A 13868-nucleotide genomic window follows, 5' to 3' on the forward strand; every position below is an offset into this window, starting at 1 on the left:
CACATTTATACAGCTACCCAACTCACACATAGGTGATTTGAGGTGACTTACAGCAATTTACAAAAATCTTATCAAATAATAAAAAAGCACACCCTATCTGTTTTGTTTTTAAGAGTATTTTTGGCTGAACAATTTGAGTTCCTCCAGTCCCATCTTGATGCTGTAATGCCTCCAGCCAAAAAGCCTTTTCTTCAACAGTTCTACTCACAGGTCAGGATTCTGAATACATTTATTTATTTATTTATTATGGTAATTTTGAGTGTGTTGTTTATTGCTTTTGTAAAAAAAACACCTTCAAATGCCTAACAATAATTAGTGCCATTTACTTAATACATTCTGGTTCTTAATGTAATTACTACAATAGCATTTGAAAAAACTTCATGTTTCAGACAGTTTCAACAGCCAGTGAACTACGTAAACCTATATACTGGATTGTAGCTGCTAAAGCAATTGATTATGAACAGATGTTACTTCTGATGGCAAATATGAAGTGGGATGTGAAAGAAATCATGTCACAACACAATATTTATGTCGATTCACTCTTAAAAGTAAGTTTATTTTTAATTGTTTCACACTTAAATATTCCTAACTAAGAGGTAATTTATTAATATAAAAGTTTTGTTCCATGTTGAAAGCAATAAATTCTTCCTTCAGTAATTTGATTCCTTCAGTTTGCTTCATTTTTGTCTATCCATGTTTAAATAATATGCCATCATAAGGAAAGATTCTCACCAATGTTCATTCTGAATCTTAATGATTCTTTTAATTAGAAGTACCAAGATGTGGTTCCACTTAATAATTTATAGAAAAAAAATCATACCATACCAGGTATAATTTAATCAGTCCTGAGAAGATCAGATCCAATTAATTACTGCTGAAGTCAATACAATAGCAATTAGACTTATATGCTGCTTCACAGTGCTTTGTATACAGCCCTCTCTAAGTGGTTTACAGAGTCAGCATATTGCCCCGCAACAATTTGGGTCCTCATTTTACCAACATCGGAAGAATGGAAGGCTGAGTCAGCCTTGAGCCTGGTGAGATCTGAACTGCCAAACTGCAGTCAGCCAGCAGTCAGCAGAAGTAGCCTGCAGTACTTCATTCTAACTACCACCATGGTTCAATCTACTGCAATTTCCTTTTTGCCTGTCTTATTTCAGCATGGGTTTCTATGCGCCCACTAAAGAATTATTTGCTTACTTAAAAGTCTTAACACTTTAAGAGTGAAATCATGAGTAATATATTCTGGAATAAGACTCAGTGTTTTTGATTACTGAAAAATAAATATGCATGGTTCTGTGATGTTTCTGTACCTGTTTGCATTGCTTGGCTAAAAGGCATGGACTTTGATTTGCCAAATAATCAGTGAAGTCTTGTCATTCTGTCTGCCACATGTTCCTCCTTTCATAATTTATAGTACCAAATAAGCTTTTATTCCCAGTGAATGTTTCCCATTTTAATGGTTAAAAAATACCATTGCTGTTTGCATAAATGTTCTGAGCATTTCACACTAGAATGGAGAAATGCTGCATGTATTTAATTCACTTCTATATTCAGCTGGAGTTTTGAAGGAAAGTTGTAGCTACGTTAACATGAATATAAGTACTGTTTTTTTACATAATCTGGAACATGAATAAAGGAGGATTCTAGGATATGTACTTGTTATGGCTCCCCTTCGAAATTCAAACGAACAAAATAGAAAGCAGCCGTTTCACAATTAAATCAAACGGAAAGAAGTCTTACAAGATAACGGCTGGCAGAAACCACAGCATAAATCTTTACTCTGTCCGGCAAACCAGTCCTGGCAATAAATCTCCAATCTCAGAGCTTCTTGCTGTAACGTCCTCACTCAAATAGTCACTTTGTTCCTGGCAAAATATACCAGCCCAGCTGTGTCCTTTTATACTCATTGAGGCAACGTGCTAATTTACTGACTCGCTCTCCTCATTCGCTCCAGCTGATTTTGCCTTCTCAACCGTCTTCTATTTTTTACATTTAACCACAAATTTTCCAAGTCTCATCTCCACTAGAAGACTCTCTCAAAACTTCCCTGTCAGCCATTCCCGGCTGTTGATCAGATAAGGAACCAGAGGAGGTCAAAGGTCCTGACAATTCTAATACATCAGATCTGTCGTCCTTTGTCACGTCCATCTCCTCATCCTGGTTATCAGTCCAATCACTAAGCCATGCCGGCTCATATTTTTCTGCCATGACCTCCTCACTTGAACTCATATCAGTCACAGGAGCTGAATCCAAGCCCGGAGCCACAACACTATCCCTCACCGCAGGGCTTCCTTCCCCGGGTCTGACGATCCGGATGTGGTTTCGAAGGGAAACGTTCATGAAAGTCCCGAATGATGTCTGGAGCATGAACTGCAGACGCATCCGTCCATGAGCAAATTTCCGAGTCATCCACTCTCCTCCACGACTAAATACTGGAAACGACCCTTGAGCCAACGCGAATCAGCAACGCTGACCACCGTGTCATCAACCTCCGCCTCCTCACGGGCGTTGATGGGAAGTCGTACCAGCTGGAGCACGCGAGAGACAGTCCGGGAGTCAGGAACCAAAAGAGAGCGATGGAATATAGGGTGAATACGCATGGTGAGCCGGTATGCCACAGGGTTGATAACCGACTCAATCAGGAATGGACCGATGAAACGATGGTCCAATTTCCTAATTGGGCGATCGATCCGGTGTTTCGTGGACAACCACACCTTGTCACCCACAGCTAACGGAGGCGGTGCTCGGCGTGACCGGTCTGCAAACCATTTATAGTCCTCTTTCGCTCGTTCAAGTTGTTGCCTTACTAAACGGTGGACTGCTTGTAGTTTCTCCAGAAAATCTTGTGTCTCAGGAACCGGTGAATCCATCCAAGTTAATGGGAAGAAGCGGATGATAACCTACATTCACGAAAAATGGCGTTACCCTTGAAAGTGGAGTGTGTGCTGCGAGTTATTAAAAGCGAATTCTGCCAATGGGAGGTATTTCGCCCAATTGCTTTGTCGCTGATTAACAAAACACCTCAAATATTGGGTAAGAATGCCAATCACCTTCTCAGTCCCGCCATCAGTTTCCGGATGGTGCACTGACGCTAAGCACACCTGAACTTGTAGCGCTGCCATTAACTGTTTCCAAAACTGCAGTAAACTGAACCCCACGATCAGAAACCACTCTATCTGGCAGTCCATGCAGACGAAAGATATGCTGTAAAAATAGCTGAGCCATAGTGCGGGATGAAGGTAATCTCCGACAGGGAATGAAATGAGCCATTTTAGTTAGCATATCAACTACCACGAGCACCGTTGTGAAGCCCGACGAGGATGGTAAATGCGTAAGAAAGTCTCTGGAGATCGCTCCCTATGGTCTGCCTGGAGTCGGCAATGGTTGGAGGAGTCCAGGGGGCGCACCCGATGCCGCTTTTGCTTGCCTACACTGGATGCAAGAAGCAACGTAAGAGAACACATCGTGACAAACCCGAGGCCACCAAAAAGTCCGGGTGACCAAATGCAAGGTTTTATAAAACCCAAAATGGCCAGCAGCGGGGTTATCATGACATTGTGTCATGATGAGAGCTCTCAACGACCTGGTAGGTACGTATAATAAACCCCAATGTCGGAGCAAGTCCTCTTCAATGGACCATGGAGAATCAGGACTGATGTCCCCCCATCTCTGCTGCGTCCACGCATCCAATCGTTGCGCCTCTCGTATGCGAGCCCGCAAGTCTACTGGATCTTGCAGTACGGCCAAGGATTCTGGTGGTAACACCATTCGTAGAGGAAGAGGATCCTCGGGACCGATATACTCGGGCTTCCGAGACAACGCGTCTGCCCTCTGATTCTGTCCACTCGGAACATAAGTAACGGAGAAATTGAACCTGGCAAAAAACAACGACCACCCGAATCTGGCGTTGGTTCAATTTCTTAGCTGTGGTCAAATGTTCCAAGTTTCGGTGATCTGTCCGAACCTCTACCTTGTGCTGAGCCCCCTCTAAATGATGTCTCCAGGTCTCAAAAGCAGCCTTAATGGCCAACAACTCCTTTCCCCAGATGTTGTAGTTGCACTCTGAAGCTGTGAGCTTCCTAGAATAGTATGCGCATGGGAAAAGAAGCGCGCCATCCTTCGAAGCTTGTAACAGTACCGCTCCGATAGCGACATTAGAGGCATCTGTCTCGACCACAAATGGACGATTCAGATCAGGATGCCTCAATATCGGCTCCGCTACACACGCTTTCTTTAAAATGTCAAAAGCCTGTTGTTGCGGGGGCCCCCACACAAACGGGACCTTCTTACGGAGGAGCTGAGTTATGGGGTCCATTACTTTAGCAAAGTCCGGGATAAAAGTCCGATAGTAGTTGGCGAATCCCAAAAGACGTTGGACGTCCTTGACTCAACGAGGGGCTTCCCAACTACACAATGCCTCAACCTTTTTAGGGTCCATAGCAATGCCCTCGGGAGAAATGATGTGCCCTAAAAACTCTATCGACGACTGAAAAAAGAAATACTTCTCCAGTTTCGCATAGAGCTTATGCTCCCGAAGACGCTGCAGCACTTGACGGACCTGATGAAGATGGTGATCCCTGGACCCAGAGTTCTCGAATGTTCTCGCACCTTTAAGCGAGGGCGGAGTGCGCCTAACTCCATCGGCTCCTCAGCATTAACCATGGGTTGGAAAACTCTCAGTGTGGGTTGTGCACGAGAAAACGAAGATGGTTCCATAACGAGCCGTTTGTGTCCACGTTGCTGTAAACGAGCTTCAATTTGTAAGCACTGAACTATCAATGCATCCAAAGTTAAAGCCCGCTCTGCATGGACCAGCTCATCTTTGATGGCATCAGACAAGCCTTCCTGGAATGCAGCCATATGAGCCAGTTCGTTCCAGTTAGAGTCCATACACAGCAAACGAAATTCTGCAACGTATTCCTGCAGGGAACGTTTCCCCTGATTAATGTCCCGTAACCGTCTGTCCACAGTTTGTATCTTAATTGGGTTCTCAAACATCACTCTCATTTGTTGGAGAAAACCCTGGAAATTGTTCAACAATGGGCTATCTTGAACTAACAAGGGAGTAGCCCAATTAGCAGCCTGCCCAGTTAATAAACTGATCATAAATCCTACTTTAGACCGGTCGGTTGGGAAGTCTTCAGGCCTCAGAGAGATAAACAATTGGCATTGACCCATAAATGCCGGGAACCTGTCCATTTGCCCAGAAAATTTCTCCAGCATGGATACTGGGCTTTTCCTCACAGGAGGGGCAGGGGGAACAGCAGCAGGGCTTGATAAGCTGAAAACATAATTCAGCAATTGTGTTACCTGATTCTGAAGCGTCACATTGCTTTGCAGTAGCTGATTAATTTGTTGTTGCTGCTCTACCAAACGCTGCAGTTGATTTGAATCCATCTTGCTTTAAAGATGGTTTGTTTGTGGCCAGGAACAATAATGTTATGACTCCCCTTCGAAATTCAAACGAACAAAACAGAAAGCAGCCGTTTCACAATTAAATCAAACGGAAAGAAGTCTTACAAGATAACGGCTGGCAGAAACCACAGCATAAATCTTTACTCTGTCCGGCAAACCAGTCCTGGCAATAAATCTCCAATCTCAGAGCTTCTTGCTGTAACGTCCTCACTCAAATAGTCACTTTGTTCCTGGCAAAATATACCAGTCCAGCTGTGTCCTTTTATACTCATTGAGGCAACGTGCTAATTTACTGACTCGCTCTCCTCATTCGCTCCAGCTGATTTTGCCTTCTCAACCGTCTTCTATTTTTTACATTTAACCACAAATTTTCCAAGTTCTCATCTCCACTGGAAGACTCTCTCAAAACTTCTCTGTCAGCCATTCCCAGCTGTTGATCAGATAAGGAACCAGAGGAGGTCAAAGGTCCTGACAATTCTAATACATCAGGTCTGTCGTCCTTTGTCACGTCCATCTCCTCATCCTGGTTATCAGTCCAATCACTAAGCCATGCCGGCTCATATTTTTCTGCCATGACCTCCTCACTTGAACTCATATCAGTCACAGGAGCTGAATCCAAGCCCGGAGCCCCAACATGTACTTGTATGAATCACAGGTTCAGCTCTCTTTTAAATCTTTCAGCTGAAAGATTGGAGTGAGTAGAGAAAAAAGTTATATGCATGTCTAGTTTCCATCATGTATGAAGTCTTCTATGCATTTAGACAAATCCTTGAGGAGGATTGCACACCAAGCAAAAATAATAGTAATAAAAAAACACCAGGTGAGAGTAGCCACAATATTATTTGGATTCCTATTACAACCACCTGGCACCATAGCATACAAACCATCCAAAGTCCTTCAAATCATCATAAGTAAATCAAAGATCTATTAGCCCCAGAGGGAAAAAACAGGAATCATCTAACAACATACAGTGTACATTTGTAATAGCCACTGTATAGGGCAAAAAGAAAGAATGCTAGCAGAGCATATCCCTTAATACCAACTAACAGATTTAACAAATTTAACAGATAATCAGAGTTGGAAGCGACCTTTTAGGTCATCTAGTCCAACCCCCCCACCCAAGCGGGAGACCCTACACCATTTCTGACAAATGGCAGTCCAATCTCTTCTTGAAAGTCTCAAGTGAGGGCGCTCCCACAACTTCCGAGGGCAACTTTTGTTCCATAGGTTGATTGTTCTCACTGTCACAAAGTTTAATCTCTCCTTATTCAGTTTCCATCCATTATTCCTTGTCTGGCCTACAAGGGCTTTAGAAATAGCTTGACCCCTTCCTCTCTGTGGCAGCCCCTCAAATATTGGAAGAGTGCCATCTTGTCTCTCCTGGTCCTTCTCTTTACTAGACTAGCCAAGCCCAGTTCCTGCAACCGTTTGTTGTATGTTTTAGCCTAGCAGAAGACCTGATGAAAACTCCTTAATTTTACAACATATGAACAGATTCAACCATAGTTTCAACTGGGAAATTGTGAGCATCTTACACCAAGCCAAGTCCCAAAACACTAGAGTATTCCTGGAAACCTGACACTCTGACAAATTGGCCATCAACAGGCACATAGACATAAACATCTATGTACCATTCAAAAGAAACAATAAAAAGAGCCAGAAAAGAAACAAAAAATCTGTAACAGATCCTCATCAGCAATCAACATTCAGATGAGCAGAGATTAACACCAAGGTTAACATTAATCCAATAATCAACAAACAAAAATACTTCATTCAAGGAACTGACATGTAGTAAACAACAACCCAAATCAAGGAAATACCAAGATGACTCCCACCAACATCGACAGGGCAAACCATTAGAATACAAAATGAGAACAAACCCACTCCCTACTAGCACTGATAATGTTACCTAGTTTAGTAATAAAACATCTGCATGAAAAGAATCAAACCAAGGACCACACAATTCAACACTGAAATAGAAATATTTTATTCTATTGGATTCCTATTTATAATATAAAAATAATTAGCAAATATAAATGTACATTTTGTAAAATTTAATATGAAACGGTAGCTTTTTTGTGATCAGATTGGATTTTACCTTATTGGTTTCTTCAAAAGCCATTAGATCCTGGAATTTTCAGGATCTGTCCTATAATAATCAAAGCCTTCTGCAATGGGCTTAGATATTCTAAGTATTTTTCAGGCTGAAATTTTTTTGTCATTCATATTTTAATACTGTATCTTCAGCAAGAAGCTTTGAGCCTTGTTTGATTAAACTCTATACATTGTAGTAAATAAATAGATAAACTACTCTAGGTCAGTAGACTGTGCACTTAATAGTTTTGATGCAGTTGGTGTAGTCAGTAATCAATTTCATCAGTTATATGACCAGAATGTTTCCATACATAAATAATCAGCAGATAATATATCTTAAATCAGGTTTTCTTCATGACCCTTTTTAACCTTCTTATCTAGAAACAGATTCATTCAGTGAGAACTGTGGTACACAAAGAGATGGTAGGAGTCAGCCTTTTCAAACTTAGTCTTGAGATATGTTGTAAGTTCAATTCTTGAATCTAAAGCAGGGGTGTCAAGGTGGATTTCTTCGAGGGCTGGATCAGCATTATAGTTCTGCTCTGCAAGCTGGCTTGATGGTGGGGGGAGACAGGACGGACACCTCCTGCAGCACTTTGCTGGCCAAAATGGAGCAAGGTGAGGCCCTCCCACATGCTGTTTTGGCCAGCAGGGTGCTAAAGGAGCCCGTCCATGCGGTACAGGAGGGTTCAGCCCCCCTGCACCCTGTTTTTGCTGGTAGGGACACCGGGGCTGGTCCTTTGCTATTTCCAGGCCGGATACAGCCTGCAAGCCTTGAGTTTGTCACCCCTGGTCTAAAGTATGGCTGTTAGGAATACAGGAGATTTTAGTTCTAAATAAATAAGAAGAGGAACCAGTTGGGAAAAGCTGCTCTGGAATGCTCACCAACTGTCTGACAGTTTGTGTATTTTTTTAATTTGTGTGTTCGCTTGTTGTCTGCTTAGCTGCATATTTATTGGCATTTATAGTTCATCATTTAATAATTGTATTCATTATATAAATTTTATATAATTTAGGAATTTGAACAGTTTAACAAGCGGATGAATGAAGTGTCAAAGAAAGTTCGTATTCCATTGCCAGTTTCAAATATTCTTTGGGAACACTGCATACGGCTAGCCAATAGAACAATTGTAGAAGGGTAAGTGCTATTGTTTTTGAAATGAATATTAAACTCATGGTTGGACTCATAAAGTTTTTTATTCATATTCCTCCCCCAAGTCCTATTTCTTTCTCTTCTAGTCTTATAACCATAACCCTCAGCTATCTAATATTGCCCATCCTTGATAAAAAAAATGTGGCATTTCAGACTTAATTAGTAGTCTTGAGATAAGAGATCTTAAAATTTTGTTCATTTTAAAATTATAATATACTTGTAAACTGACTGCCATTTGTCTTATGAGAAGTTAAATTGCTGGATTCAGCTGAGCATATAACTTGGATATAAGCGTAAGAGTTTTACTTATTAGTGAATAATAATATATTTTATAATGCATGTTGATTAAAATGTTTAGATGCATTCCAAAATCACTTCCTTGCATGTATGTTCAGAAGCAGTAGCTCCTATTCCAATGCGATTCCAAATAAACTAGTCCTTGATTTACCATTGTAACTGAGCCCAGAAATACGGTCATAAGTCATGATGCTCATTAAGGAGATCACTGTGTGACCATTCCTAATTAGATAACCTTGTTGGCTGATAAGACATGGAAGTTGTTTACCCGTTTTCCCCAGTGGGTATTTTTTGCTGGAAATCAGAAGTATGCCCTGGAAAAATGCCAAAAATTGTGGTCACATGCAAGTTGGTTGCCAACTATCCAAAATACTATCTCCTGACTCCAAGTGGGGGGCAGCTGTCAGAACTTCAAAATTCAACCACAATCTTCGGAAAATTAAAGCGCCAAACCAGACTTCTTATCTCTTGCTTACTTATGTATCTAGTTATGCCAACGTCAAGAAGTGTAGCAATGAAGGTCGTGCTCTGATGCAATTGGATTTTCAACAGTTTTTAATGAAGCTGGAGAAACTGACAGATATTAGGCCTATTCCAGACAAAGAATTTGTGGAGACCTATATTAAAGCTTATTATTTGACTGAAAATGACATGGAACGTTGGATCAAGGAACACAGAGTAAGAACTAATTTTTAGGTTTGGATTGGATCTAGTGAGAGGGAAGTTTATATTGATATGCTGCTGGTGAGCCCAAATAATTGGTTCTTTGCTAATGTTTAAATATGAAAGATAATCTCATCTCTGTTCATTTTACTTTGTAAACTAAAAAAAAATCCTACTCTGCACTGATGTGGTGCATCCATTGCCTGTTTGGCAGCCTTTTCCGTTTGATTTTCTGGGTTGAACTTATTGGACATGAAGGTAAGTTCTACAGCTGCTAAATTAATTTTAAAAGACCAAGTAGTTCATCAAGCCTGAAAAAAAATTTTCTTACGTTATTTTCTTATTTTATTGTATGTTTTAATTTTTGTCAGGTGATGGGATGACTTTATCCCAAGTTTAAACTCAGTGGCTGAGGATTGATCTACTATCTCTTCTGGAAGTTGGTTCCAAAATTCTACTACCCTTTCTGTGAAGCAAATACTTTCTAACATTACTTTTGAACTTTCCTTCTGTCAGTTTGAGATTATTCCCCTTATTCTTGATCTTTGTTTATTATTGAAAATACTGCCTTCTAGAACCTTACTCACATTCTTAATATATTTAAAGTTTTCAGTCATGTCCTCCATTTCTCTTTTGTCTTCGAAGCTGTACATCAGTTTCTTCAATCTTTCCTGATAGGTTTTGTTCCCCTCCCACCTTGCACCATCTTTGTTACCTGTCTCTGAACTCATTCAACTGTATCAATATCTTTTGTTAAGTGAAGTCTCCAGAATTCGACATTATTACAAATGAGGGCTAAAGCTCTACATAGCATGATTAGAACCTCCTTTTTCCTGTGGATGATTGCTCTAGTGATGCGTCTCATAATTTTGTTTGCCTTCACAGCTACCTGGCTACATTCATTGTGCAGTCATCTGCTATCAGCACATACTAAACCCTTTTCCTCTCTTGTTCTGTCTAACATGGTACCCTTAATACCATACCCTGCCAGAGAATTTTTTTTCCTCAAGTGCATGATCTTACATTTAGAAACATTAATATGTAGTCTCCACATTTTGGTATATGGTCAACAGACAGACAGACAGAATGTCCCAGTGCAGTAACTCCAGTAAAAAGATACATCAGAATGAACAATAATCACAAGAAATACAACGATAACCTTGCTTTAATGTGCTAAAACTGGGGCACTACAGCTGTGAGTTTATGAAAGCTTCTGGGTGATTAGTTGATGAAACTAGGACGTTCTAGAAACAAAATACATTCTTTGAGCCAGAAATGTATTCTGTTTTTCTCATTTACAAGATATCCAAAGGAAACTTTGTGCAAACACACATCAATTAATCATCTAAGCAAAAAAATAAGATTTAAATTTTAGTGATAACGTTGGCAATTTAAAAACCCTTAGAAGCTTTGTTTCCCCCCACATGTTGTCCACAAATCCTTCAGCCTTTTTCCAAACAAGTAATCAATATATCAGAACTTGAATAGTTCTATTAAAAATTGTTCTTCTTTTTCATTTGTTGTTTTTGAATAATTTTGACATACTTGAATTTGTAAACAATAAAGTTAAAGTCTTACCTGCTTTTATCAGCAGAGTTGCAGCTGCTTATGATTACAGTTGAGCAGACCTAAGTGGCAATTCTGGATTGCTTTCAGTCTAGCTAGACATTTAGTTTTCTTGGGGATAAGTAGATGGACTGCTTTCCTTTGCTGTTGTACCTCAAAAATTCTGCTTCAAATAATCAAATGATCTGGCAATATTTAAGTGACAAGACAGTGCTCTTTAAATAAGTAGTTGTGTCTTGGCACATATTTAAGGGTTATAAGATTGAAATAATTCATTGTACGCATCAGAATCTATTTCTTTTGATCAAATTCAGCATTGATAATTTGTTCTCTAGTCCCTTTGGCAGAATTACATTGGAAATTGAACAGAAGATTTATTGAAACATTGTTTTTACAGTATCTCTGAATCTTAAGCCAATCTGACATGTTTTTCCCTGAGGAGTGGAAAATAAATTTTATGTGCCATGGAATGTTAAACTATTCATAGAATTTCATGTTGTTCAACATCTCACTAAAATTCTAAGCTGCTCCTATTAAGCTGCTACCCTTGTACCAGTATTTTCTTCAGAAGTTTGTACCATAAATAATACCCACCTTAGCCCTTGTTCAGCATTTCTTCCAAAATGGCAGTTTGGGGTGAAAATTTTTACTATAATGTTTTTTTTCCTGGGCACCTATATTCTGTTTGCTGGAAACTAAACTGATTTGTTTCCTTTGTACAGGAATATTCCACCAAGCAACTGACCAATTTGGTGAATGTTTGTCTGGGATCTCACATCAACAAAAAAGCTAAGCAGAAACTACTAGCAGCAATTGATGACTTAGATAGGCCTAAAAGATAATTTAAAAGACTATCCATCTTGTGATTTTTTTTTTTTGCCTGTATTACTATTTGAACATGTGAAACGTGAAGAAATAGCTCATGGAACTACAGATGAAGTTTGGCTAAATGGAGAAAGTGGACATCCTTTTCTGTCTGGTTCCAAAGACATGTGAAATCAGTGTGTGGTCTCTTCAACTCTCTACTCCCACAGCCACTTTGGCAGCGTGTTTTCTTTCATGATGAGTTAAATTTGTGTTTGTATGTGTGGGTGTGCATGTTTGTGTATGCATATATTTATACACACACACTAACATAAAATCAGAATAAGAACATAATAAGAAAGTTAAAATAATATATTCCAGTTGTGATTTTTCTTGTTGGGGTTCTGAGATTTTGAAAATGTTTGGGGGAATTTTTGGGGGGTCTTTTTTTGCCAAAGGATTCCTAGGTAGTTCTCTCTTCAATGCTAAGAAAATGGTATGAGTGAAAATAAAAAGGAACATCTTGTATTGAGGTTATGAATTGTGCATGTCCTTTAAAAGTGTGCAATGCTTAATCCTATTTGCTTTTTTTAACATACCTTTAAATGTAAATTCATTTCTGAATGAATCCTATCTTGTCAAAGGAATTGACTAGGAATTATGGCAAAATAATAAACACTGAGTGCTAGGAAATGGTGCTTTGGAATCTGTTCTTGGAAGCTTATGCAATAGATCTGCCCCCATGGCATTCTGTTATAAGTAGGCTAGATGAGAGGAAAAGGATTAAGAACAGTGAATTCCATCTTATCACCAATTGTATGCAGAAAATACCTCTGCAACAGAATTTTGTCTGGATGTTGATAAGTCTTCATTTTAAAGGTAATAAAGGTAATTAATTTAATGTCTCTTTTGGCCCTCTTCTGAAACTATTTCAGCTTCAACAATGTGTAAAACTTCCAGAATCAAAATAGGATAATGCTCCTGAAAAATTTAATGATTGTGTGATGAAGGATTATCACCTGAAAAATCACGTTGGCATGCTCTTAAAGATTGAGCTTTGTCCTGTTTTCCATATAGTTTTTTTAATCCACAACTTAACTATAATTCTTATAACCACTACACATTGCAAAAAACAAGGTACTGGAGGGGGGCTGGGGAATTTCTGGATGGAAATGATTGAAAGATTGAATTCCTCCCAAATTTAAAATTTGTTTTATTGTAATATTTTGCTGAGCTTTTCAATTTTACTTTCTCTGTCTCTATTCTTACTTCACTATATTTAGAACAGTGTTTTTTTTAAATTTGGCAACATTAAGATGTGTAGACTTCACCTCCCAGAATTCACCAGCAAAACACTGGCTTAGAAGAACTTCTACAAAAAAATCTTACTCGCTTACAAATGCTAAGTGCTTTGTTTTGGATCATGGGTATGAAACCTTGCCACGTCACGTTGCCAACATGTGATGTTTCATGACATTTTTCCCATTCGCAGAGCTAGGGTGGGCTTGGCCTGCATGTGACGCATCCCAGTCCCAGGCCACCAGTTTGACACCCCTATTTTAGATGTTACCAAATTCAAATTCGTCACATCATAGCATAGTTTCATGATGTCCCTTTTCATTGGTCATACAGATAGCAGTGGGATGGATTAAAAAGGAGAAGTTTTGTACACTGAAACATATAACAGACATTAGCATCAAGGACCTCCTCCCCCCAACATACCACAGAGAGATATTAGACAAGTACAAACATCGACAGGAGTGATGTTTATGAGGCTTTCTAGGTGAGCAAGCAGCTTCTCGAACTGATCCTGCCAATTGATCAGGGAGATATCAGGTGAAACATCAATCTTATATTTTTGCAGATTTTGTTG

The 13868-nt window shown here is 39.5% G+C and overlaps 1 protein-coding gene across 2 annotated transcripts in view; it reads left to right on the top strand.

The window, feature by feature from the left end:
• The window catches only part of VPS50 (VPS50 subunit of EARP/GARPII complex), an 83620-nt gene extending 70932 nt beyond the window's left edge, over window positions 1-12688 (top strand). The window contains exons 24-28 of one of the 2 annotated variants that reach the window (XM_026706279.2): window positions 114-210; window positions 390-548; window positions 8529-8650; window positions 9451-9640; window positions 11914-12688. In XM_026706279.2, the coding sequence (XP_026562064.1) occupies window positions 114-210; window positions 390-548; window positions 8529-8650; window positions 9451-9640; window positions 11914-12033 (688 nt within the window). In that variant the 3' untranslated portion in view covers window positions 12034-12688. The remainder of the gene's footprint in view (window positions 1-113; window positions 211-389; window positions 549-8528; window positions 8651-9450; window positions 9641-11913) is intronic. The other variant, XM_087916797.1, reaches the window with a different exon arrangement.
• Window positions 12689-13868: the final 1180 nt, after the last annotated feature.

This window comes from Pseudonaja textilis, chromosome Z (assembly GCF_049901715.1).
Source record: "Pseudonaja textilis isolate UNSWEBS1 chromosome Z, rPseTex1.2, whole genome shotgun sequence".
NCBI lineage: Eukaryota > Metazoa > Chordata > Lepidosauria > Squamata > Elapidae > Pseudonaja > Pseudonaja textilis.